The sequence below is a fragment of the Cavia porcellus genome, unplaced genomic scaffold (genome assembly GCF_034190915.1).
Source record: "Cavia porcellus strain 051 isolate PalLab524CR breed Dunkin Hartley unplaced genomic scaffold, mCavPor4.1 scaffold_7, whole genome shotgun sequence".
NCBI classification, from domain to species: Eukaryota; Metazoa; Chordata; class Mammalia; order Rodentia; family Caviidae; genus Cavia; species Cavia porcellus.
Window position 1 is genome coordinate 22,069,673 of NW_026947490.1, and position 25,794 is coordinate 22,095,466.

Here is a 25,794-nt window from a genome sequence, read left to right on the forward strand (position 1 = left end):
GAAGATAATATTTTCCAAAAGTGGTACTGAGATAGGAAAAGACCCTTACCTTACACCACATATAAGAATTAACTCAAAATGGGTTGTAGATACAAACATCAAGCTAAAACTGCTTACCTTTTAGAAGAAAATGGAAAATCTTCATGAACTAGGATAGGCAAAGGATTTTTATATATGAAAATACCAAAAGCACAGTCCACAAATTAAGCCTCAAACAAACTAAGCCTCAAAGTTAAAGATTTGTTGAGGCAGGAGGATCACTATGAGTTCAAGAAGACCAGCTGGGCTACCTAGTGAGTTCAAGGCCAGCCTGGATTGTGTAGTGAGACCCAGTCCCAAAAAAACAAAAACAAAACAACAAAAAAGACTTGCTTTGTTTAAGATCTCATTAAAAGAATGAAAAAGCAAGGTATGACTGGGTAAGCAAGGTATTTGCTAACCACCAATTGGACAAGGAACTCACATCTAAAATATAAAAAACTTCACAAGGCTACATTAAAAAAATTCTGATTAGAAAGTTGGCCAGGTATGGTGGTACATGCCTGTAATCCCAGCACTCAGGAGACTGAAGCAGAAAGATCATTGTGAGTTCAAGGTCATCCTAGGCCAGATAAGTTCAAAGCCAGCCTGAATGAGATAGGAAGACCCTGTCTCAAAAAGACCAAAATAAAGAAAGAAAGAAAGAAAAGAAAAATATCAACAAAACATATGAAACAGCATTTCACCAAAGAAAACATACATATGCCCAATAAAAATATTAAGACCTTGATGAAACAGTGCTACATACATATAGTACAAGAGCTCAAATAGAAAACAGTAACCATCCTGAGTGCTGGGGAGGAACTGACCAGATCCCTTGTCATTGATGCGGGAATGTGAAATGGTACAATCATCCTGAAAATTTGGCAGTTTATTTCAAAACTAAATATATGCTTACCATCTACCCACGTGTCACTCTGCTAAACACTCATCCCAAACAAATGAAATCTATGTCCACATGAAGTCCGGTCATGATAATTCAAAGCAGTATTGTTTGTAATGACTCAAGCTGGAAACAACCAAAATGTCCTATAATAAGTGAATGTTAAACTCCACAATAGAAAGAAACAAACTACTACCAATACACACAAAAACTTGGACATTATGCTGAGTAAAAACATCAGATTTCAAAGGTCATATATGTCTGCTTCCATTCATACAACATTTCTGAAATGCATGATAATATATATATATTTATTCAATGAAATTTATCCAAAATATTATCATTTCTATAGTAATCATTAACATTTACTGAGATACTATACATTCTTTTTCATATTAAGTCTTCAAAATGTGTGTACTTTACATTCATGATACATTTTTTTTGAGACAGAGTCTCACTATGATTATAATACAGGCTGGTCTTGAACTTGTTTATGTAACCTAGACTGACCTCACATTCATGATGACCTTCCTACCTCAGCCTCCTAAGTGCTGGGATTACAGGCAGGCACCACCATGCCCATCTGATTCATCTTAATTTGAACTTGCCACGTTTTAAGAACTCAATATAAACATGTAGCCACTCTATCATAGTGGTTACTATACTGGACAACAAACATCTAAATAAATAAAATATGCTCATTTTAATTGTTGTATTTGTTTTATTATTGAGTTTTGATTACATTTTATATGTTCCAAATGCAAATATTTTATCAGCTATATTATTGAAAATACTTTCTTCTACTCTTTACTCTTTTATTCTCTCCTAACAGTATCTTTCACAAATCAGATTGTTTTTATTTAAGAAAGTCCAGTTCATTAAATTTATGAAGCATACAGAAAATCTACATTGGCATGTTTGACTGGGGTTTTTTGTTTGTTTGTTTGTTAAATAAGGTTTATTGTTAGCTTTATTGCCTGTAGTCTATCAGATGCAATTTTATTGTGCTTTCATAAACAGAATACATCTCTTAAAACTGATTAAAAATTTCCATAATATAGTTCTATATGAAAGATAACAGTCAAACATTATTTTTCTTGCATAATTATAGAAATATTGTAGAACCCAAGAGCACGGGATAAGCAAAAGAAATACAACACTTAGCCACCTGAACAAGACAGTATTGATGAATTCTTTTAGTATAAGTTTAGAAGATATGAAGGAAAAAGGATACACGCACACTGCAGTCATGAAAGACATACACAGCACACCTGCCCCTTGGTAGACACAGGTGGGTGATGGTGAATTTCCAACACATGCACACTCATGCACACTCCTGTCTTCTTCTCCTGCTTCCCTTTCATCCTCAGTGTATTCACTCCCACTTCTTCCCAAAAGAAAACACCAGGCACTAAATCCTAGTGAACCCCATATTTGCCAGGCTGGAGAATGTTAAGTGACAATAAAAAAAAAAAAGTGTAGCTCCTCACCCATAACGTGAAACAGAGCATGTGCTCCAAGCCAATCCTAGCTACTTTGGCTTCTCTCAAAGTAAATGGAGCATATGCTTACTACAGTTTAAAAATCTTTTTAAAAAATTCCTCTCACTATCTCTTGAAGTAAAACAAAAAGCAGAAAATTCACCACTTACCTTGTCATCTATTACAGTACATTTATCGTTCTACTTTTGGTATCTATTCAATTATAGTTCAGTAGGGAAAGTCTGTCACGCAGCTGCTCAGTGTAAGCACTGTTGCACCATATGAGACCCAGCACAGCCGGACAGGCTCGCCAAACAGCAGGCCCGCTACGTGTTCCTCACTAACATCCCTCGGGGCTGAAGCAGGCTAGCGTTACCACAGCTACTGCAGTAGAGTGCAACAGTGAGAGGTGTTTGGTTTATGTCTGCACCTGATGCATCCTGGTGATGAAACTAACCAAACCATGCCTCCATGCCCTCTCTAAGATAACCTGAGTCTGCTGACTAAACGGACTGACCAGCATGGCTGCCAGTCCACTTTATCAGAGCTGAGTTGGGAAACCAGAGAGCTAATGTTGTCTACCAGCGGCTTGTCTTGTGCAGAGGAACCAAGAGTTCCAAGTTTTTGAAATATCCACTGTCCCAAAGGTGGACACCACTGAGGCGGAAATAACCTGCAGCATAACGAATACTGAGCTTGAACTGCATAACCTACAGGACTGCCTACCTTGAGAAGAAAATAATAATAATAATAAAGATCCCACATGATTTGGTGTGGGTTTCAGTGTTTCCATATGCATTGACTGCTACCAAGCAAAAGATTTACTTTGTAACTGCCTTATTTTCAGTTAAAAGCTCACACACTCACAAAATAGACTCTTTCTTATAAAATTTTAAAATAAAGAGGCACCAATACTTGTTCATGTTTGTATTAGAAGTCTCATCCATCATCAAGGAAACAAAAATGGCCATAATCGAGGAAAAAAAGCTTGAGAAGATAGTCTGGGCCACTGTGCAGAACGTGCTTGAAGACGCAGATGTTCTGGCTAAGGCAGAATCTAAGGGCTTGCTGGTAAGGCCTTATGGGCTGAGTATAGAGCCATGGTCTTTGTCTAGGATTGCTGAATTGGAATTGTTTATGTTTACACCAATACCACACTATAATGTTTACAGTGGCCTCATGATAGGCTTTAAAAATCAGTTACTAATTAGTGCTCCAACTTTATTCTTGTTTTGCACAGTCGCTTTTGCTATTCTAGGTTCTTATTCAAATCAGTTGTAGGATCTTATCGGTCACTACTACAAGAAGTTTTGATGGTGTTTGATAGGGATTGTGCTGAATCTGTAGGCAATTTGAGAACTGACATCTTAACTGTGTCTCCTTATCCATCAGCACGCTACACCCTTCCACTAATTTAAGTATTGGATTTTCTTTTCAGCACCAGTCTGTAGTTTTCAGTACACAGGTATTGGGGATACCAAAAGCACTGGAACTCATGCGTTATCCTTGGGATGTAAGATGTTGAAATCACTTTCGAAAACAGGTTAACGGAGCATGCATTTACCATATGGTCCAGTTATACAATTCCGTGGCATTTTCACAAGAGCAATTAAGAGAATGGAGAATGGGGATAGAGCAGGCAGGCAGGGACAGAGGGATCGGGAGAGAGCGGGAGACACCCCACCTCCACCCCTACCCCGCCTCCCGGAGGCGGGACCCAGTCTGCTGTGCTCCAGGAGAGTCCACCCGGAGCCCAGTGCGCTTCGCTGCCCTGGTCGCGCGCAGTGAGCGGCTGCAGAGCAGGCGGAGCACCGGCCAGGGCCCGGGTGGGAGCGGCCGCCCGAGCACTCTGGAGATGGGAGAACCGCCCATCTTCACGACCCGAGCGCAAGTCTTTCAGATTGACCCCAGAACCAAGATGATCTGGGTGCCTCTGAGCCGACAGGCAGTGGCCGTTTCCTATTTCTACGATGCCACAAGGAACAGCTATCGGATCATCAGTGTGGACGGAGACAGGGTGATCATACACAGCACGATCACAACGAACATGTCCTTCACCAAAACGTCGCAGAGGTTTGGGCAGTGGGCGGACCGCAAAGCCAACACAATGTTTGGGCTGGGGTTTTCTTCTGATCAGCAGCTGACGAAGTTTGCAGAGAAATTCCAAGAGGTCAAAGAAGCTACCAAACTAGCCAGAGAAAAATCCCGGGAGCAACTGGGGACCTCGAATAATCATTCCCGAGCATCCAGGGCGGATGGGGCGGGCGAGGGAATGGCCCCTCCCGCAGATCCCGCCGACACCCGCCTCAAGGCGGAGGAGAAGCCGAAGGCTGCTGTGACTCCGAGTGCCGCGCAGCTGGGGAAGTGGGAGCTGGAGCTGCAGACCCTGCGCGACAGCAACGCGCAGCTGAGCTCGGCGCTGCAGGACTCGGCGGCCAGCGTGGAGCAGTGGAAGAAGCAGGTCTGCGCCTGCAGGGAGGAGAACGAGCGGCTGCGCCAGCGGATCGAGGAGCTGGAAGAGCAGCGCCGCGAGACGGACGGGGAGCTGGAGGGCGCCACCCAGCTGAAGAGGACAATTGAGGCGCTGGAGTACAAACTCCGGGCGAAGGAGACAGAGGTGAAAGATCTCCGGGAACAAACCGAAGCCCTCCCTCAGCTCAGATGGGAGTGTGACCGTGTCTCTGAGGAGCTGGGGGCAGCGGAGAGAGGCGATCACAACTTGGAAGGCGAAGTGCGGTGCCTGAGGGTGGACCTTTCCAAGAGCAAGCGCAGGCGGCGTCCCCTGAGGTCTGACCTGAAGAGCTTCCTGAGCCGGCTGGACAGAAAGATCGATGACCTCCGTGAAATCAGCCAAGGCCTCGCCGAGCTGGGCACCGACGAGGACTAGGGAGGGCGGCGGAGAGCTGGCCCGGCCTGAGTCCCGCGGGCCATGGAGATGCAGTCGGCTGGGACGCGCCTGGCTTGCGCTGCTTCTGTGGCTGCGGTGCCAGGTGTCGCGTTTCCACACCCGTTGCGCTGTCCGCTGTCTGCTCACTCCTCTGGGGGGGGGGGGGGTCCTCCTGTTGCTTCTCTGGCCTTCGAGGTTGTGATGGCAGATTCTGACTCAGGAATCCAAAACCAGGGATGTCTTAAACGTTTACATGTTCAGGGCAGAAACGTTTGTATCTTTAAGATCTTCGTGGGCTTGTTGCAACCCCATGAATTGGGAAAAATAAAAGTCTTTTCTAACTCAAATATCGGTATCTGTTATGACAGGCCGTTTTGCGCCTTTTACTGAATAGCACTCAAAGTATGTAACTGTCTGTCAGGTTCCCGTCTATGGCAGCGTGGAGGACAACTCTCAGGCAACATCGAGGTGCTTTAAAGCAAGCATTTACTAGGGATCTGTTGGAGGGGGCTCTTGCTGGGGTGGGGGTGGGGGGCTCTTGTGCCTCAGAGGAACTTGCCTCCACACTGCTTTCATCTCCTTGTGTCTGGTTGCTCCAATGCTCCTTTCCTTAATTTTGACTTTCTAAGCAGATGCTCATGCTGTGGGGACAGCATTCAGCAAGGATGCCTGGCTCAGGACCTGACACAAAGTAGGCACTTAATATTTGTCCCAAAATATCTTTTAAAAGAGAAATGAAAACTCATGCACACAGAACACCTTTATACAAATGCCTCAGTGCTGGGATTACAGGTGTGCACCACCATACCCATCTCAAGCCTGTTTCTTACCTGTCTCTTTCCCTAATGCTCCCTGCCTGTGCCTCATGCTGGCCACCAAAATCTCCACTGTTTGTAAGACAGCCCTTAGTATTCAATTCTCCACATTCTGTTCCAAATAAAGTCAGGTCTTGCAGTGAGAACTCTGTAGCACTCTCTTCCTGGGACCAGCTTTTCCTCCTGGGTAGAACCTCTGAGCCACACGGCTTGAGAGGCCAAAAACAGTGGGCAACTTTCCTCAGTGCATAGCGTCAGCTTTATGGACGCGGTGGGGTGGGGTGGCAGCTTCTGGCTTTCCTGCCTTGCTTCTCCTGGTCTGGAATCTCTGCCGGACAAGCACAAGCTGGGCAGGCACAGCAGGGTTCTCAGGCTGTCACTGCTGAGCTAGAGCCTCAGCCCTGTGAGTGGGGTGTAGGGAAAGTATTCTTACTTAGTAGCTATCTTTCTTTTCCCAGAACTATATTGTCATTTTTAAAACTTCAGAGTTTGTAATATAAGGGCCAGAGCATTCTCCCAGACTCAATTTTATAAATTCTGCACTGCGAACAGACCGGGAAAGGATATTTCTTGTCTAATTCAGTTTCTGGGAAGACTGCATTTATGTCCTCAATGGTCATCCTACAAATGGAATTATTTTCTTCATTTTCTCCAACTATTTCTCAAGTTTCGTGACTCAGGGCTTTGAGAGAGGCACAAACTCAACACAACTTTCCCCATCTTCCTTTTCTTCAGCATTTACCTGGCAGTGTATTTCTCTTCTTGCACAGGAACCTTCAGGGCACTGAACTGCACTGGATATTCTCTCAACACTTGGTTTAGAACTTTTAGAACCCAGGCCAAATTCAGTCTCTTACCGACTATGGTGACCTTGGGAAATCAGGTTTTAACACTTATGGTTCTGTCATCTCATCTATCAAAAGAAAATAATATCTATCCAATGGTTTTGTCTTGGAAATATATGTTAAGCATAAGGGGAGATTTTTAAAAGAGGAAAGATCATGTGTAGGATTTCCCAAGTGGCTTCATGAGGAGACTGATTTTCTTTCTCCCAGAAAATGAAGATACAATTAAAAAAATATGTATTTTGTGATTCTGGAAATTGACCATTGATACAAGTGAATTTCAAAAGTGCTTTTTCAAGAAAAAAGTGCTGAACCTTAATAGGAAAAAATAGAATTTTGTGTCACTTTAGTTTGGGACTATTCTCTTCTGTCTTTCTCCTGGAACAAAAGTTCTAGGACAGTGGACAGGAATGCCAAGTTGAGGAATGCAGCCTTGCCTGCAGGGGATGACTTTGTTGCCCATCAGCCTAGGGTTCTTTTAGAGTGCAAGGGGGAGCAAAGCAAAGCAAAGGAGAGGGACATGCTGGCTGCTGGCCACGTCACGCCCTCTCCAACCAGGCTGGGGGAAAACATGAGAGAGTTGGCCCTTCTCCTCTGTCTTGACTTGATCTGAAGCTGAGAATCAAAAGCGCAAGTCCAAGATCACTGTCACAAAGCAACAGCAATCTCCAGAGACAAACTGCAAGTAAGGGCCAAATCATAGCAAGACTGTGATACCAGCTGGGCAAACAAAAGAACAGCACCCTACCTGGGTTTTAACAGGGAGATCTGGAGAGCAAAACTGCACTTGATAAGCTGCTACATATCTTGGGAGAGCTAGAAGTCTGCACATGTGCAGGTCCACGTGGGAGAAAAAGAGGTCTCTAGCTATCTACTTCTTGGCTGAGTGGTGGGACTGGGTACATGATAAGTAAAGCCTGGTGTATAATCTTACTTCATCTAATCTTTAAAGTCACACACAGATCCATCAGCAGATGGTGATTACTGACCCAGTGCATTTAAACACAGCCTCTGACCAACTCTTGTCTCACCACTAAACCATGCTGACAGAGATGGCTCCTGGAAGCCAGTTCTCAAAGAAAAACAAGAATTTTTAAAAGAGTGACTAAGTTGAAATATTAGTAGCCACATACTGTGGGATAATAGATCCTATAATGTAGGCCCAAGCAAATGATCAAATATAAGCAATGCTGGGTGGAAAGGAGTGAATCAAAATCAAGGGTAGTTATGTTATGTTATCTGAAATATCCAGAGTTTTACAAAACTCTATGAGATATGCAAAGAAACAAAAATGTGGCCATGCATAGGAAATAGATCAAGTGTGGATGATGAATGTAGCAGAGAAATACTTCAAGACAGAAATTACGAGTATGTTCAAAGAATAAAGGAAACCATGTTGCAGAATAAAGGAGCATATGATAACATTCGCCATTAAATAGAGAACATTTCTATTGTTTATCCATAAAATTTAGATATACATAATGATCATATTCATCATAGAGAATTTGTCCCTGTATGTTATGTACCTTGATTCCTCTTTTTTCCCAATCACTTCCCCTCTCTTCAACACTTCTTCTCTTTCTTATTTACAAAATCTTTTCTTTTTTCCTTCTTTTATCATATTTTTGCTTTCCTATCCTTCCTTTCCCCTTCTTCCTCCTGAATTCCTTTTTCCTTTTGAATGATTTCTATTTCACAGTATCCATTTGTATTTTGGTTCTTATTTACTCTTTCAATTTCTCATACCAGGGAGACCATGCAATATTTACACATATGTGTATGATTTGCTTCACTTAAATGGATACACTTTGAGACCATACTCTTACCTACAAATGTCTTGAATTTATCCTTCTTTATACAGCAATACTCCATTAGACAAATAAAAAATGTCTTCTTTACCCATTCCTCAGTTGATGGTTATTTGGGCTGTTCCCAAGATTTAGCATTACAAACTGTACATACATCACTGTGGTATGTTTTCATTTCTTCCAAGAAGATACCCAAAAGGGTAAGGTCTGGGTCAAATCAGGCCTCTAATTCTAGTTTTTTGAGGAATCCCCACACTAATTTTCACAGTGGTTGCACCAGTCTACAATCCCACTAGCAGTGGAGAAGAGTTACTTTTTCCCCACAGCCACTCTTATATTTGTTAAGGACCTTATTCTTGCTAATAGCCATTCTTTCTGTAATGAAATGGAATCTCAGCATTGTTTGAATTTGTATCTCTCAAATGAGCAGTAATGTTGAACAATTTTTCATATATTTGTCATTTTCATTTCTTCATCTGAGAAACATATATTCATTGCAGATGTCCATTTTTGGGTTGGGTCTTTAAGTTTGGGTTTAGGTTTTTTCCATTCTTCTTTTATTCTAGATATTAGCCCTTTTGTCTGAGAAAGTACTGGCTAAAATGTTTTTACACTCTGTGGGTTGACTTTTCATTTGACTGGTGATTTCTTTGACTATGCAAAAGTGTTTTAATAGGATGAGATCCCAGTTGTTGATTTTTTTATTTTAAAGAGAATAAAGTAAAATAAAACAGAACAATGCAAGCAACACAGGACTTCAAAACAAAAGAAAATCAACAGTTGCTACCATAATCTGTCTCATTTTCTTCAGAATAGCTGTCCATACCATCACACACAAGAAAATTAAATAAAACCAATCAAAGCAAAAGAATAAAGGCATTACATGACTTCAAAACAAGACAGTAGGAAATCAACAATGGCTAACATAATGCCTCTTGTTTTCTTCAAAATAGCCGTCCATACTATCACACATGATAAAATCAAACAAAACACAACAGAATAAACCAACCAAAGCAAAAGAATAAATGCATTATAGGACTTCAGAACAAGATGACAGGAAAAAACAAAACAGAATAAACCAATCTAAACAAAAGAATGAAAGCATTACAGCACTCCAAAAACAATAAGTATCTAGTTTTCTTTAAAATAGCTGTCCATGCCATCACACATATTAAAATCAAACAAAACAAAACAAAGCAGAATAAAACCAATCTAAACAAAAGAACGAAAGCACTATAGGTCTTCAAAGCAAAAGATAATGAGAAACCAGCAATGATTACCATAATGCATCCTGTTATCTTCAAATTAGCTGCCAGTACCATCAGACAAAATCTAACAAAACAAGATAGAGCAAAATCAAACCTAACAAAATTATGAAAACGATACAAGAGTTCAAGATAAGACAATAAGGAATTGTCTGCTTCCCTATCACTTTCATAATATCTATTGTGTTTTTGGATCCTACGAACTCCTTCTATTTTTTCATGCTAGGGAGACAATGCAGTGTTCACCAGAATGAGTTCAAACCATTTTGCCCATGAACATATTCTCCAGTTGTATCCAAGACCCTTGAGATTATCCTATCTTATAGCTGGGTAGCTTTCCATTATATGAAAAATACCACATCTTTCTTATCCATTCTGTGGTTGATGGACAAGTTATCCTTGCTTTTTCCCGGTCTCCTGTCACATGGAACAATTGATTTCTTTCCTGTTATGTGAAATAATTGTTTTTTCCCCTTTGATTTTTCATCTATGAATTTCCTCTCCAGTTAGATTCTGTGTTTCTTGTATATAGTATGTCGACGGATCGTGTTTCTTGATCCACTCTCCCTGTTTTTCTTTTCATTGCTGACCTGAGGCCATCTACATCAATGGTTACAACCAGCATAATTGGTTTGTCTCTGCCCTGGTATCCTCCTATTGTTGGCCCTCCACTTTCCCCCTTCATTCAATTGCCTGTCTTGTTTGTGATCCTCTTCTGCTGCTGTTCCTGGAATCATGATCATCTTTATCTCTCTCTAGAATATCCTTCAGCACGCTCTGTGGGGCTGGTTTGGTGGTCATGAATTCCTTCAGTTGTTCTTTATTATGGGAGTATCTTGTTTTTCCATCAGTTTTGAAAGATAGTTTTTCAGGGTACATCAGTCTAGGTTGGAAATTGTTTTCTTCTAGGATCTAAAACCCTTCACTCCAAACTCTTCTTGACTTGATGGTTTGTATTGACAAGTCTGCTGTGATTCTGATTGGTTTCCCTTTATAAGTGATCTGTTTCTTTTTTCTAACAGCTTTTAATATTCTGTTCTTGTGCTGAATTTCTGGAGTCTTGATTATTATATGTGTGTGTGCAGATTTACTTTGGTTATGGCTAGCTGGAGTTTTAAATGCCTCGCTTATCTGAATACTAGATCCTTTTTCCATGTTTGGGAAGTTTTCTGCTATTACTTCTGTAAAAAGCCTTTTTATTTCCTATGTGTTGACTCATGCTTTTTCACTGATACCTATCACTCTTAAATTATTTTTCTTTGAATATCTTGCAGCTGTTGAATTGGCTTTCTTTGTTTTTTTGTTTGTTTTGTTTTGGTACCAGGGGTCACGCCTGCCAGGCAGGCACTTATACCACTGAGCTAAATGTCTGGCCCGCAGCGGTTGAATTGTTATTTCCTCCTTCCTTGTCATTTTTGAGAGATCTTTTCTTTCATGATTACTAGCTACAATCCTGTCTTCAAGGTCTGAAAATTTATCTTCAGTCTCTTTCAAGTGGTTTTGCCAGTTTTCAATTGACTTTTTAATTTCCTGGAGGTCTCTTTTAATCTGTTTTACACATTGTAATTCCTTCCTATATTGTTCATTTAAGGTTTCCATCATTGTCCTATGCCCTTCTTTTTTTCTATGTTTTCTTTAGATATGTTCAGCAATTCTCTTATAATGCTTGTGATTTCTTCTCTTACCTGAGACCTTATTTCTGATTTGATTGCTTTTACAGCCTTGTGAAATTATGTCTTTACTCTAGTTGCTATCCTCTCAGGGATTTCAGGTGTGTGACTTCCACTTTCTTCCATGACTGTATCTCTCAGACTTGTTCTGTGTGGGCTGGAGGTCTGAGATTGCCTTTTGCTGCCTCATCTTGACATCCTCCTGGGTTCCTCCCAACAAGCTGGTTCTGCTTCTCAACACTACAACATTGGGAAGCACATTCCCAAAATATGATTTTTAGAGAACCCATTTGCCATAGTTTGGATAAGTGTCCCCCAAGGCCCACATGTGAAAAGACTTGGTTGCCAGTTTGGTGGTATTAGGAGGCTGTACCTTTTTTGAGAGAAGGTCTCACTGTGTAGTACTGACTGGCTTTGAACATACTTAGATAGCTCAGGATGGCCTTGAACTCATGATGATTCTCTTACCTCAGCCTCCTGAGTGCTAGATTACAGACATGTGCCACCATGCCAGGCACGTGGAAATACTTTAAGGGGCAAAGCCTAGTGGAGTTCTTCTGATCTTCTTGGATGAGACTACTGACCTCCAACCCCTTTCTCTTTCATACTTTCAAATCACAGGCATGAGGTTGGCAGTTTTGTTCCATCACATGCTCCACCATAATCCCAAAATCCAATAGTACCAATAGATCATGGACAAAATCTCAAAACTGTGAACCAAAACAAGCCTTGTTCATTATAGAAAAGCAACCTCACTAACAACGACATTGAAACCATAAAATTTTACCACGACTCCCAAAAGTTCTGTCTTTCTCAGATGCAGAGTATGCCACTTTCATCCCGATGGAACAAGACTTAACAAGTTCCATTATCAACTCTAAAGTTCAAAGTCTCATCTAAGTCAGATATGTATGAGACTCAAGGCATGATTCATCTTGAGGCAGATTCCTTCCCACTGTGAGGTTGCAACATGAAACAAGTTATCTACCTGCAGAATATGACAGTAGGACAGACATTCCCACCCCAAAAGGGAGCAGCAGGAAAGAAGAAAGAGATAATTGATACTATGTAAGCCCAAAACGCAACAAGGAAAACAACATTAAGACTTGAGACTCTAGAATGGTCTTTAGTCTTGTGGTGCCCCATGGGATCATTGCCCCAACCTATAGCTCTACTGGACCCAGCCCATGCTCAGCTTTCCTGGGCTGGCACTGTGTGCTGGTAGCACTACTATTCTGGACTCTCGATGTAGCCCCTCCCACGGCTCCTGCACGTATTGCCCAGTAAAACTCTCTGGGCAGCTTCAGCTCCACAGTTTCATTCAGTATTAGCCTAGGGAGGGCTCTCTGTCCCTCTTGCCCTAGCAACAATGTCTCCCTGGTTCCTTAGGCTTTTTGAGACCTTTGTTGTAGGACAAAAGAAATAAAGATAAGCAGAGAAGAGGCAAGGAAACAATAGTTCTAAGGTATGATCAAAGTGACCCACGGTTGCCCATATCTATACTCTGTATCCTTACTCCCTGGGTTTGTTTGTACTCCCTGGCTGCCTTGTTTTCTTCTTCCAACCCCACCATACCCCAAGTCCTCAAACATACTGTAAATCCATAAAATAACTAGCTGATAAAGTAAAGGGCAGAAACCCAGCTTTAAGATAAAGAAACAGATTCAAAAATTCAAAGAATAATGCAGGACATGGCAGCACATGCCTGTAATCCCAGAGACTGAGGAAGAGGGTCACTGTGAGATTGAGGCCAACCTGGGATCCATAATGAGTTCAAGACTAGCCTGAACTACATAATATGACCTGTCTCAAAAAAAAATTCAAAGAATATTGAACAAAACATCTTAGCTCACCCATCTTAAAGGATACCTCCTTGAAGAACACACATTTAGTCTCAAACTCAGACTATAGCGGACCTCATCCGTGACCACCTGCAATTCTGTGCACTTTGATTCTACTGACTAACTTGGTCTATGCCTCTAACCAACACGTTCTAAAAGGCTTTTCTGTGATGAGAGTCAACGAATCTATTCCATGTAGGGTGCAAGGGAGTTGAGGTCCCTATCTCCACTTCAGGTTACCTTCTCAGGCCCTTTTTGGCGACATTTTGAAATCTAGGTGGAGATTGCCTTGCCCCCAAAGGACTTGCTTTCTGCACATCTACAAAATCAGCACCACATGGATGCTGCCAAAGTCTATAGCTTTTACCTTCCTCAGCGGCAGGTGGGGCCACAGGTGGGGCTGCTTGAGCGATAGCAAGGTGGATAAGAAGCATTGAACCAGACCAGAGAGCTCTGGGAAGTGAGCCCATGGAGGATGTGGCTCCCCCAAACTACACTACTTTCCTAGACCTTTTGGTCTATGACAGAAGGGCAGCCTTGATGACCTCTGAGATTTCACTGGATCCTTCTCCCACTACCTTGAGGAATATCCTCTGGCTTCATTCTCCCCAGACAAATCTCAGTAGCAAAGAGTCACTGGCCTACATCCCTGGTTTATTCTCCCCAAGATGCTTTCTGTTCTTTCCATGTGACCAAGCCATAAGCTTTCCAAATTCTATGATTTACTCACCTTTATATTCTATATTTAAGTCATGTCTTTTCTTTAGCATCTCTCTATAAGCAATTAAAAGTATCTGGGCAATAATGCCCTAGTGCTTTAAAGATTTCTTCTGCCAGATATCCCAATTTGTCACTGAGTCCTTGGGCATGAACACAGCCCAAGTTTGTTGCTACGATGTGACAACAATGAACTTTACCTCCTGTTCCTCTTAGAATGGCCTCTACTGTCCACCTTCCCATCAGTATTCTGATCAAAACCACTGAAGTAATCTCCAAGAAGCTCCAGGCCTTACTAGGCTTTTTTTTTTTTCGTTTGTTTAACCAGTGAAAGGTTGTAGACACTTGGGAGTCACCTTCTCAACAAAAATCCTCATAAACAAAGCAAGGCAGGAAGGATGTACTAAAAATATAATGAGTAAGAAAATGAGCAGGCATTTATCAAGAATTATTCAGCAACTGTTTCTTTACAGATCTGATTGAGTTCACTATGCATCAGACCCTACCTTAGAAGACCCTGAGAATGACCGATGCAGCACTGCAGGTGCTCTGAAGGTATAGGAATGTGCACTTAGTCCAGAGCTCTGAGGTGAGGAGTCTCTGCATTATCCTTGCGATTTCTTCTCTCCTTACCATAAAATCTCCTGGGCACTAAGCACAAGGCCTCTACTCAGGACATATATAATCTTCAAATTGTTTTATTTATTCTAATAAATGATCACAATGTAAAAACAAGCCTCTCAACAACAACAGGGCTGGGGATTTAGTTCAGTGGCATAAGCATCTGCCTTGTAAGCACGCAGTCGTGAGTTTGATCCTCAGTACAAAAAAAAAACACACAACAACAACAAAATCACCAAAAGAATCTCCTGAGCCAGTCTCAGTGAAGACCTCTGCTCTGAGCAAAAACAGGAGATCAAGCTGTCAGCTCTTCTCAGGAGAGCTAGCTGACTTTGGCTACTCTTTCTGCTCTAGAGTGTCAGGTGACAAGGCAGCAATCGGAGGGCTGGAATGGATGTATAGCTAGAAGACCTGAGGTTTAACTTTTTCCAGAAGCAACCACCACAGAGAAAAAAAGGAAAGATAAAACCTTCTTTCCAGAATGTTACCAAGGTTATTGGATGTGGGAGGAACATACCCCCTGGGTAGAGACCCCTGAAGCACCGAGCATGGCTGCGGACCTCATTATCCACGTCAGCTCCTCTTTCTGGCTTTTTATTCCTAGCAGATGTTAAATATAAACATTTTCATATGTTCTATTTCTCCTGTGATCTTTTCTCTAGGAGTTATGTTTCTCAAAGGATGGTAAAAGAACCAATTACATTCTAATGAGAATGGGAGAGTCTGGAAGACTTTTGAATTGTAGGTTCCTGGGCTCCATCTCAGATTTAATAAATCATTTTTCCTGGGAATGTGATCAGAGTCAAATTCTCTAACAAACTGTCTGGGTGATTTCCTAAGGACAGCAAACTCTGATAACCAAAGATCCAGAGCGACAGTCCTCTACATGGGTTAGCACGCTGGCTTATTACGTATACCATAAGACTGACTTTCATAAAACGCTCATATTGGCTCAGTCTATGTATTCAGAGAACAGAGTTGGCAGAGATTTTTTTTTAAATATTGAGGTTAAAAGAAAAGAAAAAAAAAAAACACCAATACCCTCCACAACTTTTAAGATGAAAAAACAGTGTCCTACCTAATCAACTTATTAAAGTTAAAGCAAATGGAACTCAAAATTTTAACAGTGTAGAAAGCTTCAAATGAAACCAGAAGCAGTGTCTACTGCATCAAAGACTTTCATGAGAAAGAATTGAAAGTGTTACTTGGGTGTTTTGACTTATGTGAAATTCAAGGGCTCCCCCTACTAGCCAAACAGAGGGAGAGGAGGAGATCTCTCCTGTCCTGGTCATCACCACATCATGGGAAGCTGCAGGGGACAGGAGGAAAGGAATACCAGGCCCCAGCTGGGTGTGTCTCAGTGGGCAGACAGAAGGCACCTGTCCTGGGATGAGCAGAAGCTATGCGGGCGTCAGTGAGATGAATGGGTCCAGTGAACGGGCAGAGAAGGGGCCTCGAGCAATCCTCAGGAAGGACCCCACACACACAGTTACGGGGGCGGGGGCAACTCTGTGGCCCAGGATCCAGGCATCCTCGCCAAGCTGGCAGTTATCGCAACCCTAACTCTGCAGTAGCAGCGGCAGGAATTGAGAGGCAGGCAAGAGGTGACATCCACTTGCCCGGCCCTCACCGTCAATGTTCCATAGCAGTGCAATTGGAGTGGTCTCTCTAAGAGAGATTTGGCAGGAAGCCTCCACCCTGCTCCCTAAGGGAGAGAACTGGCAGGAAGAGAAGGGAAGTGGCTTAGTTTCCACCAATTAACAGCCCCTTGAGGCCTGGGCTACAAATGCCACCCCTCCCACTCCACCATTATCCCAACATGCCTGGATGTAGGACAGTCAGGGCAGCAGGACTGGTGTTTGTGGCTGGCTGCAAGAGCTCCAATCCCCAGAGCTGGGGCAGCTGCCCATGCTCCAAGTCTACTCACCTGCACTGGCACTACCCACTGTGCCTCGGTAGGCTCTAGAGATTGAGCAGCAAGTGCAGGCAGGCAGCAAGGGCACCAGGTATGACACAACTCTGTGCAGCTGGGGTAGCCATCTGGGTGTTCAGTAGTTGCACCACAGAAGGGCCCTGACAGCTTCACAGTGTAGTGGTAGCTCCACAGGCTGCCACGTAGACCAAGCCTTAGAAAGGCCACCTTTCACAGGTGTTCCCTTCCCCTGGCCAGCACACAGAGGGTGCAGGATGCAGGGTCACTCAAAGACCCCTGGTCCGCAACCCCTTAGCCATTCCCTCACCCCAAGATGGGCCTTGGGAACTCCCTGGCCAACACGCCTCAGCGTGTGTTCTCAAACCAGTGCAGGGCACAGGCAAAGGCACGTGCTTGGCTTGGCTCCATGATGGGACTCCAGCTGAGCAGCCACATAGCGCCCCACCAGTATCCCTATCCCTACTTCACACCCCATTGGCTCTTACTTCTTGGCTGGCTCGCCAAAACTATTACTAGTCAGTGAGATGTTCAGTTTCCAGGCTCTTGTTGTTCCATTTGAAGATTTTGACAGGACAACTGATGAATCTAAATGTTTAACATTTGTTTAAGTTAAAGGAAGAAAAAAGAAGTACTGAAAAAACAAGAGAAAATATGCCATATACTCTGAGTGGGCCCCTGCGAGAACAAGAAGATAGTGGCCACAAGGTCAGTGGTCACCCTACTTTATATCTTCTTCTGACATCAGATCCAGGCCTTCACACACAGGGTTCTGAAGCGGCCCTATGCAGCCATCCTGGCTGTGATTTGACAGATCATGTCTGATTGTCCAGCCAGTTTACCATGACCCAATCTTTGCCTTACAGAGGTGACACAGGACACCATGTGATAGTGGGGGTTGAAGAAACAGCCACTGTTTAACAGACCTACTGCCATGATGACTAACCCACTCCCATGGCAATCCACTAATCCGCTAATTCACTCATCCACTAGTGGATTAATCCATTCAGGAAGGGAAGATCCATCATGACTCAGCCAGCTCCTGTTCAACATTTCTGCACTAATACTTAGCTGGCAGGGAAGACACCATGATTACAAAGGTGATTTCCTTGGGCAAGGCTTCTCCATTGCACTGCGGACATGCTGATCCCTGTGATTTCCCCAAATGTGGGAAACTCAACTGCATAATTTATGATAGTGGGGGATTGCATATGTGATTTCCTCTGGTAAAAACAAACAAACCAAAAAAACGTTGCTACCCTGGAGACCAAGTTTCCAGTATACAAACTCTTAGAGGGCACCTCAAAACCAAAACACTCAGGTAATGAGTGTTGGGAAATAATAAACATGAAACTATAGCTTAAAAACTAAAACTAACAAATGTGGAGAACTAACTATAATTGGGATACTTGTGAGATATTTTAAATGCCAAAATTATCGTGAACCAAGGACAGTGACAGCACAGCTATTCCCATGTGTCACAGTCAGGGGTTGCAAGGAGAACAAGTACATACAGGACACAGAATTGATAATAGTATTTTATGATGGTCACCCAGAGTTAAATACAAAGAAAGGTGAGGAAATCTGTCCACAACACTGAAGTCCTAGAAAATCCAGTCAAGGGCCTGGATCCCACAGTAATGTCCTGCGTGAGTCCAGATGAAGACCTGGAGCCCATGACAATGCCTCCTGAGAGTTCAGCTGGAGGCCTAGAGCCCATGACGAGGACTCATGCAAGTCTGTTTTACGGATTGGCGTTGGGAAGGCCCAAAGGTCAGAGGTGGAAGCTATGCCAGTGGGGTGAAGGAGCTGTGCCAGTAGATTGAGGGTTCTGCAGTGGAACCAAGTGATGCTCAAAATAAGAACCAGGGCTTCCCTGAAAAGCACCACAACCATCCTCAGTAACAATGAGGCTCCAAGCTCTTCCAACAACGGGAACAGTCAAGTACATGTCAGAAAGCCAGTGTAACAAACCTCCTGGAGATTAAACAGCACACATCTTCCCCTCCAGAGCCAGGATGCAATTGATGCTCAAAGTAAGGACCAGAGCTCTCCCAAAGTGAACCACAGCCATTCTCAGCGACAAGGTCGAGAACTCCTCTGATGCAAATGGCAGAATTCATACCAGAGAAAGCTGGTCAGCACAGGCTCCTCCAGGGGAACCAGTGGCTCCAAACAGCAACGCTTAGGAGAACCCACAACACCTCACTCTTCCTCTCCGTGTCTCCTTTTATGCTGGCAACAGTCCTCAGGTGGGCCATGTACACGCCACACCATGCTGATTTAATTCAGCTGGTGTTAAGCTGACCTCCAGTTTTTAACCCATAACACCGTGTGAGTTCATGGTCACGGGGAAGGGGGCAGGGGATATATAACATCGTCCTCAGAGGGGAGTCTCAGGCATTTCCTCATCCTGTACCATTCCACTCGTGTTTATTGTCTCTTGATAAGACTGAGAAATGTCTCTATAAGGTGAACTTTCTCACTGACTCTTTCCACTTTATAAAATTCAATGGATGTTTCCTTCACTTCATAAATGCAAGCAATACAGTCAGGGCACAGCTTCTGTTAGTCCTCCCTGTAAGTCTTGGTGCTCACTCAAGACAGAGTGCTTATCTGCGACCTTAAAAACAATACAACTCATGGAGATCTGTGGAATTTGGGTGCAGTGGCCTTTTATTTTCAGGACATAGGGAAAGACCTGCATTTCACTGGGGCCTGATCAAGAATGGATTTCATGGTAATTAATTCCAGTGCACCACTGTTGATGGCCAGATCACAAGTGACAGACACTAGTGTGAGCCTCAAAGATCTTATATGTATTTGTGATGCAAGGGACACTAAAACGCACCCTCTTGCCCAAGTTTTGCCCTAGAAAGTTGTGGATACTGCTCTAAAGAAACTAAAGATTATAGCCAAATATAATCTGGACCATGTAACACATGGACCTAGATTTTCTCTTAAACAAACAAACAAAAAGGTTAGGGACTGGGAGTGTGACTCAGTGGTAGAACATGCGCTTAGTATGCACGAAGCCCTGGCTGAATCTCCAATAACAAAAGAAAAGAGAGAGAGAAAAATATGCTCTTATGAACTCTATTAATAATAGTTCCAAGTCAGAAAAATTCCAAATGCTTATTAACAATAAATTTGGGTAAATTAAACTAATATATTCATAAAGTGGAATGCTACACAGCAATGTAAAGAAATAACAGTACTATGATATGTAGCAGCATGGTTGAGCTTCAGGACCTATGTTGAGTGAAAAAAAGCCAGACACAAAAGAATACATAATTATATCATTCATTTTTTTATGAATGTTAGGAACAGGCGAGTCTTATTTGTGGTAGACATCAGAAAATGGGTATGTCCCTAGTCCTTTTCAAAAATTTTATTTTAAGGTGGGTGCTGGGGGCTGATCAGACCTTTTATACCTGTAGGGGTAATGGTGGGGAATAAAGACAAGAGATAATATTCACAGTACAGGGCACCTAGAGAAACCTGCCTCTAGTGGACAGGCACACCAGTCCCCATGGTCAACCCACTTTTATTAATAAGCACGGGGGAGGGATGTTGGGGACCAGGCCATGTGATAGAGTATGGAGGGCCTGACTGTGATTTAAGCCCCCACAGTCCCAAAGATGGCGCAACCTTGCTTTGGGGGCAGAAAGGTATATGGAAGGCCTGTGCCTCCTGCTTAGCAGAAAAAGCTAACCTCAGTGCCCCTGAGGCAAGATAACGTCTGCTGAGGGCAACACCAAGAAGGCTGGCATCCTGGTTGGGGAAGGTCCTTAACTTCGCTCCCCATTTTGCACGCCATTCTTACTGCAGCTGCTGTTCCAGGAAGAGTACTCCCTCCCCCACTGTGCTGCTTGTCTGCTAATAAAGCGACCATGAAGTCAGCGTGCTTGGCCACTGAACACAAGCTCCTCCTGCTCTCCCTTGTACCTTAAATTTTTTTAATCTTTTTTTATTCCTCACGGTTCCCCCCTGGGGTATCCAGTGGCCTGATCCACCCCATCAGAGGGGTAGCATGCTTTTCTTGGGACACCAACTGCAGCAAATGAAGAACAATTTAGTAGAGAATGTGTCCTTCTCCATATCAAAATGCCTGCATTCTTCAGGGTGTCCTCAGCACATATTATCTCGCCTTAAGAATGCCACATTCCTGAGCTTTCTTTCAGCACACTTCTGTTTCTAAAGCAAGTCACACCAGCCTTGGAGCCCAGGAACCCAGTCATGTAGCCAGTTCCCTAGCATACAAAGTAGAATACTATTTCATGTCCCCTGGTCCCCAACAGTTCCTCCTTTTTGTTTCTATAATTGCAAGAGTTGAAACATGAGGTTGGATAGCATCTAGACATTGTTGGGTTTGGTGTCTCCTGTAGAAACAGAAACACACAAACATATTAACATAACCACTCCACTGTGGAATCCGAAATAGGCCTGGTGGCAGCAGAGCCCACCACCTCTCCATGGCCGTGATGGCACCCACAATGCAGTTCCCTGGCCTATTAATACACAATCCCACTCCCATGCCCGTGGGGTTAACTGCATTGGGCCATCCCCCCTTCCTGTTTGAACATCTTTCCTTAGGACTTGAGGCCTAGACATGGTCGTAGATTTGTTCTTTTGCCAATGATGTTCTGATGGGCTGCATTTACTTTCTATAAGCAGGTTTTAAAAATTTACAGTAAAGATATCAAGATACAGTTGTGCCTGTGGAGGTAATCATAGTCATATAAGTATAATCTTAATTTTCTTTCTTTCTTTCTTTCTTCCTTTCTTTCTTTCTTTCTTCCTTTCTTTCCTCTCTCAGCCCTGGGCTTCAGAGACTGTGCCTCTGGACAATTATCTTTGGTGCTGAGGGCCCTTCCCTGGCTAACTGCCTATAATATTTATAACTACCTTGTCTGTCTACAATATCTCCCCTTCTGAAGAGCTATCCTAACTGCAGTTAGGGGATAAGGTGCATAGTTTTCATCTAACTATTTTTATATTGTGACAGGGGTCGATGTAGGGGAGACCACAGTCAGGGACCATCTCTAGATAGATAATCAAATGGATCTCAGATAGAGTCAGGTTGTAACTTAGCAGTTATAAACTCTCCTTACGAGGTCAGTCTAGTAGATCCTGGTAACACATTGGTCATTGGCTCCATCTGCATGATTAGTTGGAGTTTTACAGCACCTAGGCAAGAATAAGCAAATTTTTTGAGATTATAACGTGTATATCAAAACATGAGTATAGAATGAAAAGGCAGGAAGGTGAAAAAGCCAAGCCTAGAAACTGTTTTTAAAGGAATAGTGATTGTGACCCACTGCCTTTTATACCCTTCTGCTGATGGAATCTGATATTTTATTATAAATCTCTCTGGTTTTAGCTGTAATAGATGGAGAGTTGGTGGTTTTGAAGGGTAACTTTAGCTAAAGAATTTAAAGATTCTTGTTTAGTATTTATAGATCTTTATAGTTTTTTTCTTTTCCTTTTTTTGGTCTTGTTTTGTTTTTTGTCTTTTTGGGACAGGGTTTTGCTATGCAGTTCAGGTTGGCCTTGAACCCACGTTGTAGACCACGCTGGCCTCAGACTCACAGTGACCTTCCTGCCGCAGCCTCCGAAGTGCTGAGATTGCAGGTGTGCACCACCATGCCCAGCTAAAGATTTTTCTTAACGACCCATAACAGTGGTCAGCTACCTGTGCAGCTGGAAACTAACAGAAGGGGTCAGCCTATACCTACCTTATTACTATGGCATTGTTTTTTATATATCTTTTGGTTATACTTTTCTGCTGGATGTTCAAAACCAAGTTAAAGTGAGACCTGTTCATTAAAATTAACCTCTTGCTGTCTGTCAAGGTCAGTTAAGTCTCCTCAAACATTACTCTGGAGCCATGCATAGAACCTCTCAGTGCCTCTGTTAGTGTCAGTTGTCAGGACAGGTCACTACCTTGCTTGACTATGATGCTTTCTGTGAAAGCATGGGAGACTTTTCCCTCTTGGTTATCTTCCTTTGGCACACTCTACACTTGATTCTTGTCCTCTGGGGTCCAGCAATTTCCCTGATCAGAATGTTGGGTGACTCATCGAAATTGTAAGATCTCATAGAAAAGGTTCCCTCATGTCCTGGGTCCTCATTGACCTTGGTGAGTTAGGGCCAAAATATTGACTGTTCTCTTAGCCCATGTACCTTTCTAATTTCAATCGCTAAACTGTGGTACTGAACAAGAGAAGATCAGTGATTTTAGTATTGCAGTGGGGAGAGTTATTCAATATTATAATTTCAGCTGGCTATCAAGCACTTCAAAATATAAAGTATAGCCAGGTGTTACCTCTCACCAACCATGGCTGTTTTAGCAGTTGAATCTCTGCAGAATGTTAACAGATAACAATTGTATAGTTTTACAAACAAAACAATATCAAGTCACACGTAATATTTTAGCATGATAATCATGACGACATTATTTTTATAGCACACTTTAATGTCCATCTTGATTCAGAACAGTGACACATCTAACATACAAACCATATGTTTCTTTAAACAGCTATTATTTGAGTAGTGAACTCACACTGATTTGGTACATACCTCTTATCACAAGAGAAAGGCAACTGAGTCTAAGGACAGTTATCACCATAAACAATGCTAGTTTCACATCTCAGAGGACCTGTACACCCAGAAGGCATGAATACATCCAGCACACCATGAGAGGAGCAATAATGAATGCCATGGCTATATGAAAGCCTTTGTTTCTTAATTTAGTTTTGTCATAACAGAATCTTTTACCATAACATTATTGTCTTACCACAGAAAACATAACCTTTGGGTAATGACTAATGTAAACATGTCACAATAACAGGTTCAACAGTTTTTATTAGGATGCGTCTCCTATAGGGCTATGGAAACCATGTTCCCTTAGTGAACAAAGACTAGAAGAAAATATTTCCAGGAAGCTGCTCCTTTATTCACCAAGGGGAATCTTCCTAAGTGTAAGGAGTCCCTATGCAACTGTCTTAACAAATTTTTCATGATCTTTAAGGACCAGATCATAAAAATTAACACATTATTTTTGACCAATGAAAGATTCCTGAGTTATTGTATTATAGACAACCATATATATTGCATTTGAACCAGTCTTGACATCATTTTGACCAACCAGCAACCAGGGTGGAAGCATATCTTTACTTTTAATGATATGTATAAGCCAACTTAAGTTACAGACAAGTCTTTTTAAAATCCACAGAGTTAAAAAGAAGAAAAAATTGTTGAACTTAAACAAAACAGCTGTAAGCCTGATAACTAGTTACAAATTGGACAGACAGACACACAGACACACAGACAGACATAAGACAATTTATTTATAAAGCCAGAGTGCACTCAGATGTATATGGCCACGTTGAATTAGAATAACTCCTTTTTATAAGACTAATCGAAAATTTTATGGATCAATTAACAGAGATTTCTTGTAACAAGAATTAGAAGAAATAAAAATATTTAACTTATCGATATTTTCTTTTGTCTTAAAAACTTCGGCAACTCTCTGCCCTCTTATTCACCCTCTAGCTCAGTTCCTTCTATACCTTCTGTCACCTACTTCAACTTTCTTTTACTTTTAATATTGCTTGTGGGATTCTCCTCTGTAAAATTCAACATAGCTTGGACTAACACTGAGGTTATATATATCACAACAAGTTTTTGGTGCGTACAGAGCTTTAACTTGCATTTCAGCCTCTGTGTATTTCACAGCATCTTGTGGCAATTCATCTGTTACAGTTCCCAGCACTGAATGGCAGCGCTGGCATTCTGTCCAATACATTTCACCCCTGTTGAGACCTTTGAAAGGGTTTTGGCCCAGATAGGACACTGTAGCCAGGAAAACCTCAACCGGAAGCAGGAAGCCCCATCTCCCCTGCCCCTAGGAAGTTACCTGTGACGCCATCTTCCCACCCCTGGAAATTTACATATGGCGCCAAACCTAGGACCAATGGGCTACCTGTGTATCCCTAATGCCCGCCTTAGGTTCCACCCCAAACCGAGGCTATTTACAGGCCCCCACGCCACGTGTCCGCCGGAGAGATCGCCGGACGCCAGCGGTGGGGGTGCAGTCATCTCTCTCCGTGTTCTCAGAATAAAGGCCGCTTTTTATTTTATATTTCTCATCTTTTGTTAATATTTTTCATCTTTTGGAAATAACCCTAGCATTTGGTGCCGTGACTTGATCGGCAGGCAACTGACTCCTGGGCCATACACTCAGTTGAGTCTCCTAGCCAATAACCATATAATATCCTGGATTAATCCCGAGCTTTTTCCTCTCCCAAGACGTTCCTGTCGCCAGCCGCCTGCACTCCACATTGGCCAGATTGATTTCAGGTGAGCACTCCCCGGGGAACTTTTGGCACTGGGCGGCCCCAGTCAACTGTTCTCCCCGTCTGCGTGGGTCTGTGCATTTTCACGTCCTTAGGACCGCCCAGGGCAGGGTTCTTTCTGGGCAAACCTGCGTCCACAAAATCTCTCATGTTCTTTGGGCCACCGCGGGGTGCCACAAATAAGTGAGGACTTGTTCTGGACCTCCGGTTTTTTTCTTCTGAATCAGTCATGGGGAACGTATTTTCTAACTCCCAAAAGACGCCTTTACAATGCCTAATTTCCAATTTACGTACTCTAAAAATTAAAGGTACCATAAAAACTAAACAACTAACTTTTTACTGCCAGGAGATCTGGCCAACCTACCCGCTTATCGGCAAGCCTTGGCCCCAGCAAGGAACATTTCACCCCTGCATTCTCAGGAACTTGTATGATTTTTGTCAAGCTGGCAACAAGTTATTAGAACTCCCTTATGTCCAAGCCTTTCTTATTCTGAGAACACGCCCATCTCTCATTAAGTCTTGTGCTTCCCGCTCAGATACTTTTAGCTAAGTCTACTGCGCCGCAAACTTTTCCGTCCTGCCCTCGGTTGTTTTCCCGGCCACCGCCTGCCTACCACCAAACTCGTTCCCTG

At 42.7% G+C, this 25,794-nt stretch overlaps 1 protein-coding gene and 1 non-coding gene across 2 annotated transcripts; both read left to right on the forward strand.

The window, feature by feature from the left end:
* Nucleotides 1-4,258: 4,258 nt before the first annotated feature.
* Nucleotides 4,259-5,290, forward strand: LOC100714367 (homer protein homolog 2-like). Its single transcript, XM_063254011.1, has one exon. It carries the CDS (start codon nucleotides 4,259-4,261, stop codon nucleotides 5,288-5,290), a length of 1,032 nt encoding a protein of 343 aa, XP_063110081.1.
* Nucleotides 5,291-17,865: 12,575 nt separating this feature from the next.
* Nucleotides 17,866-18,028, forward strand: LOC111755405 (U1 spliceosomal RNA). Its single transcript, XR_002789956.1, has one exon. It is a non-coding gene; the product is annotated as a U1 spliceosomal RNA (small nuclear RNA).
* Nucleotides 18,029-25,794: the final 7,766 nt, after the last annotated feature.

Bases quoted from the DNA above. Each gene is read 5' to 3' on its own strand.
- LOC100714367 (XM_063254011.1), top strand. From the start codon at position 4,259: ATGGGAGAACCGCCCATCTTCACGACCCGAGCGCAAGTCTTTCAGATT.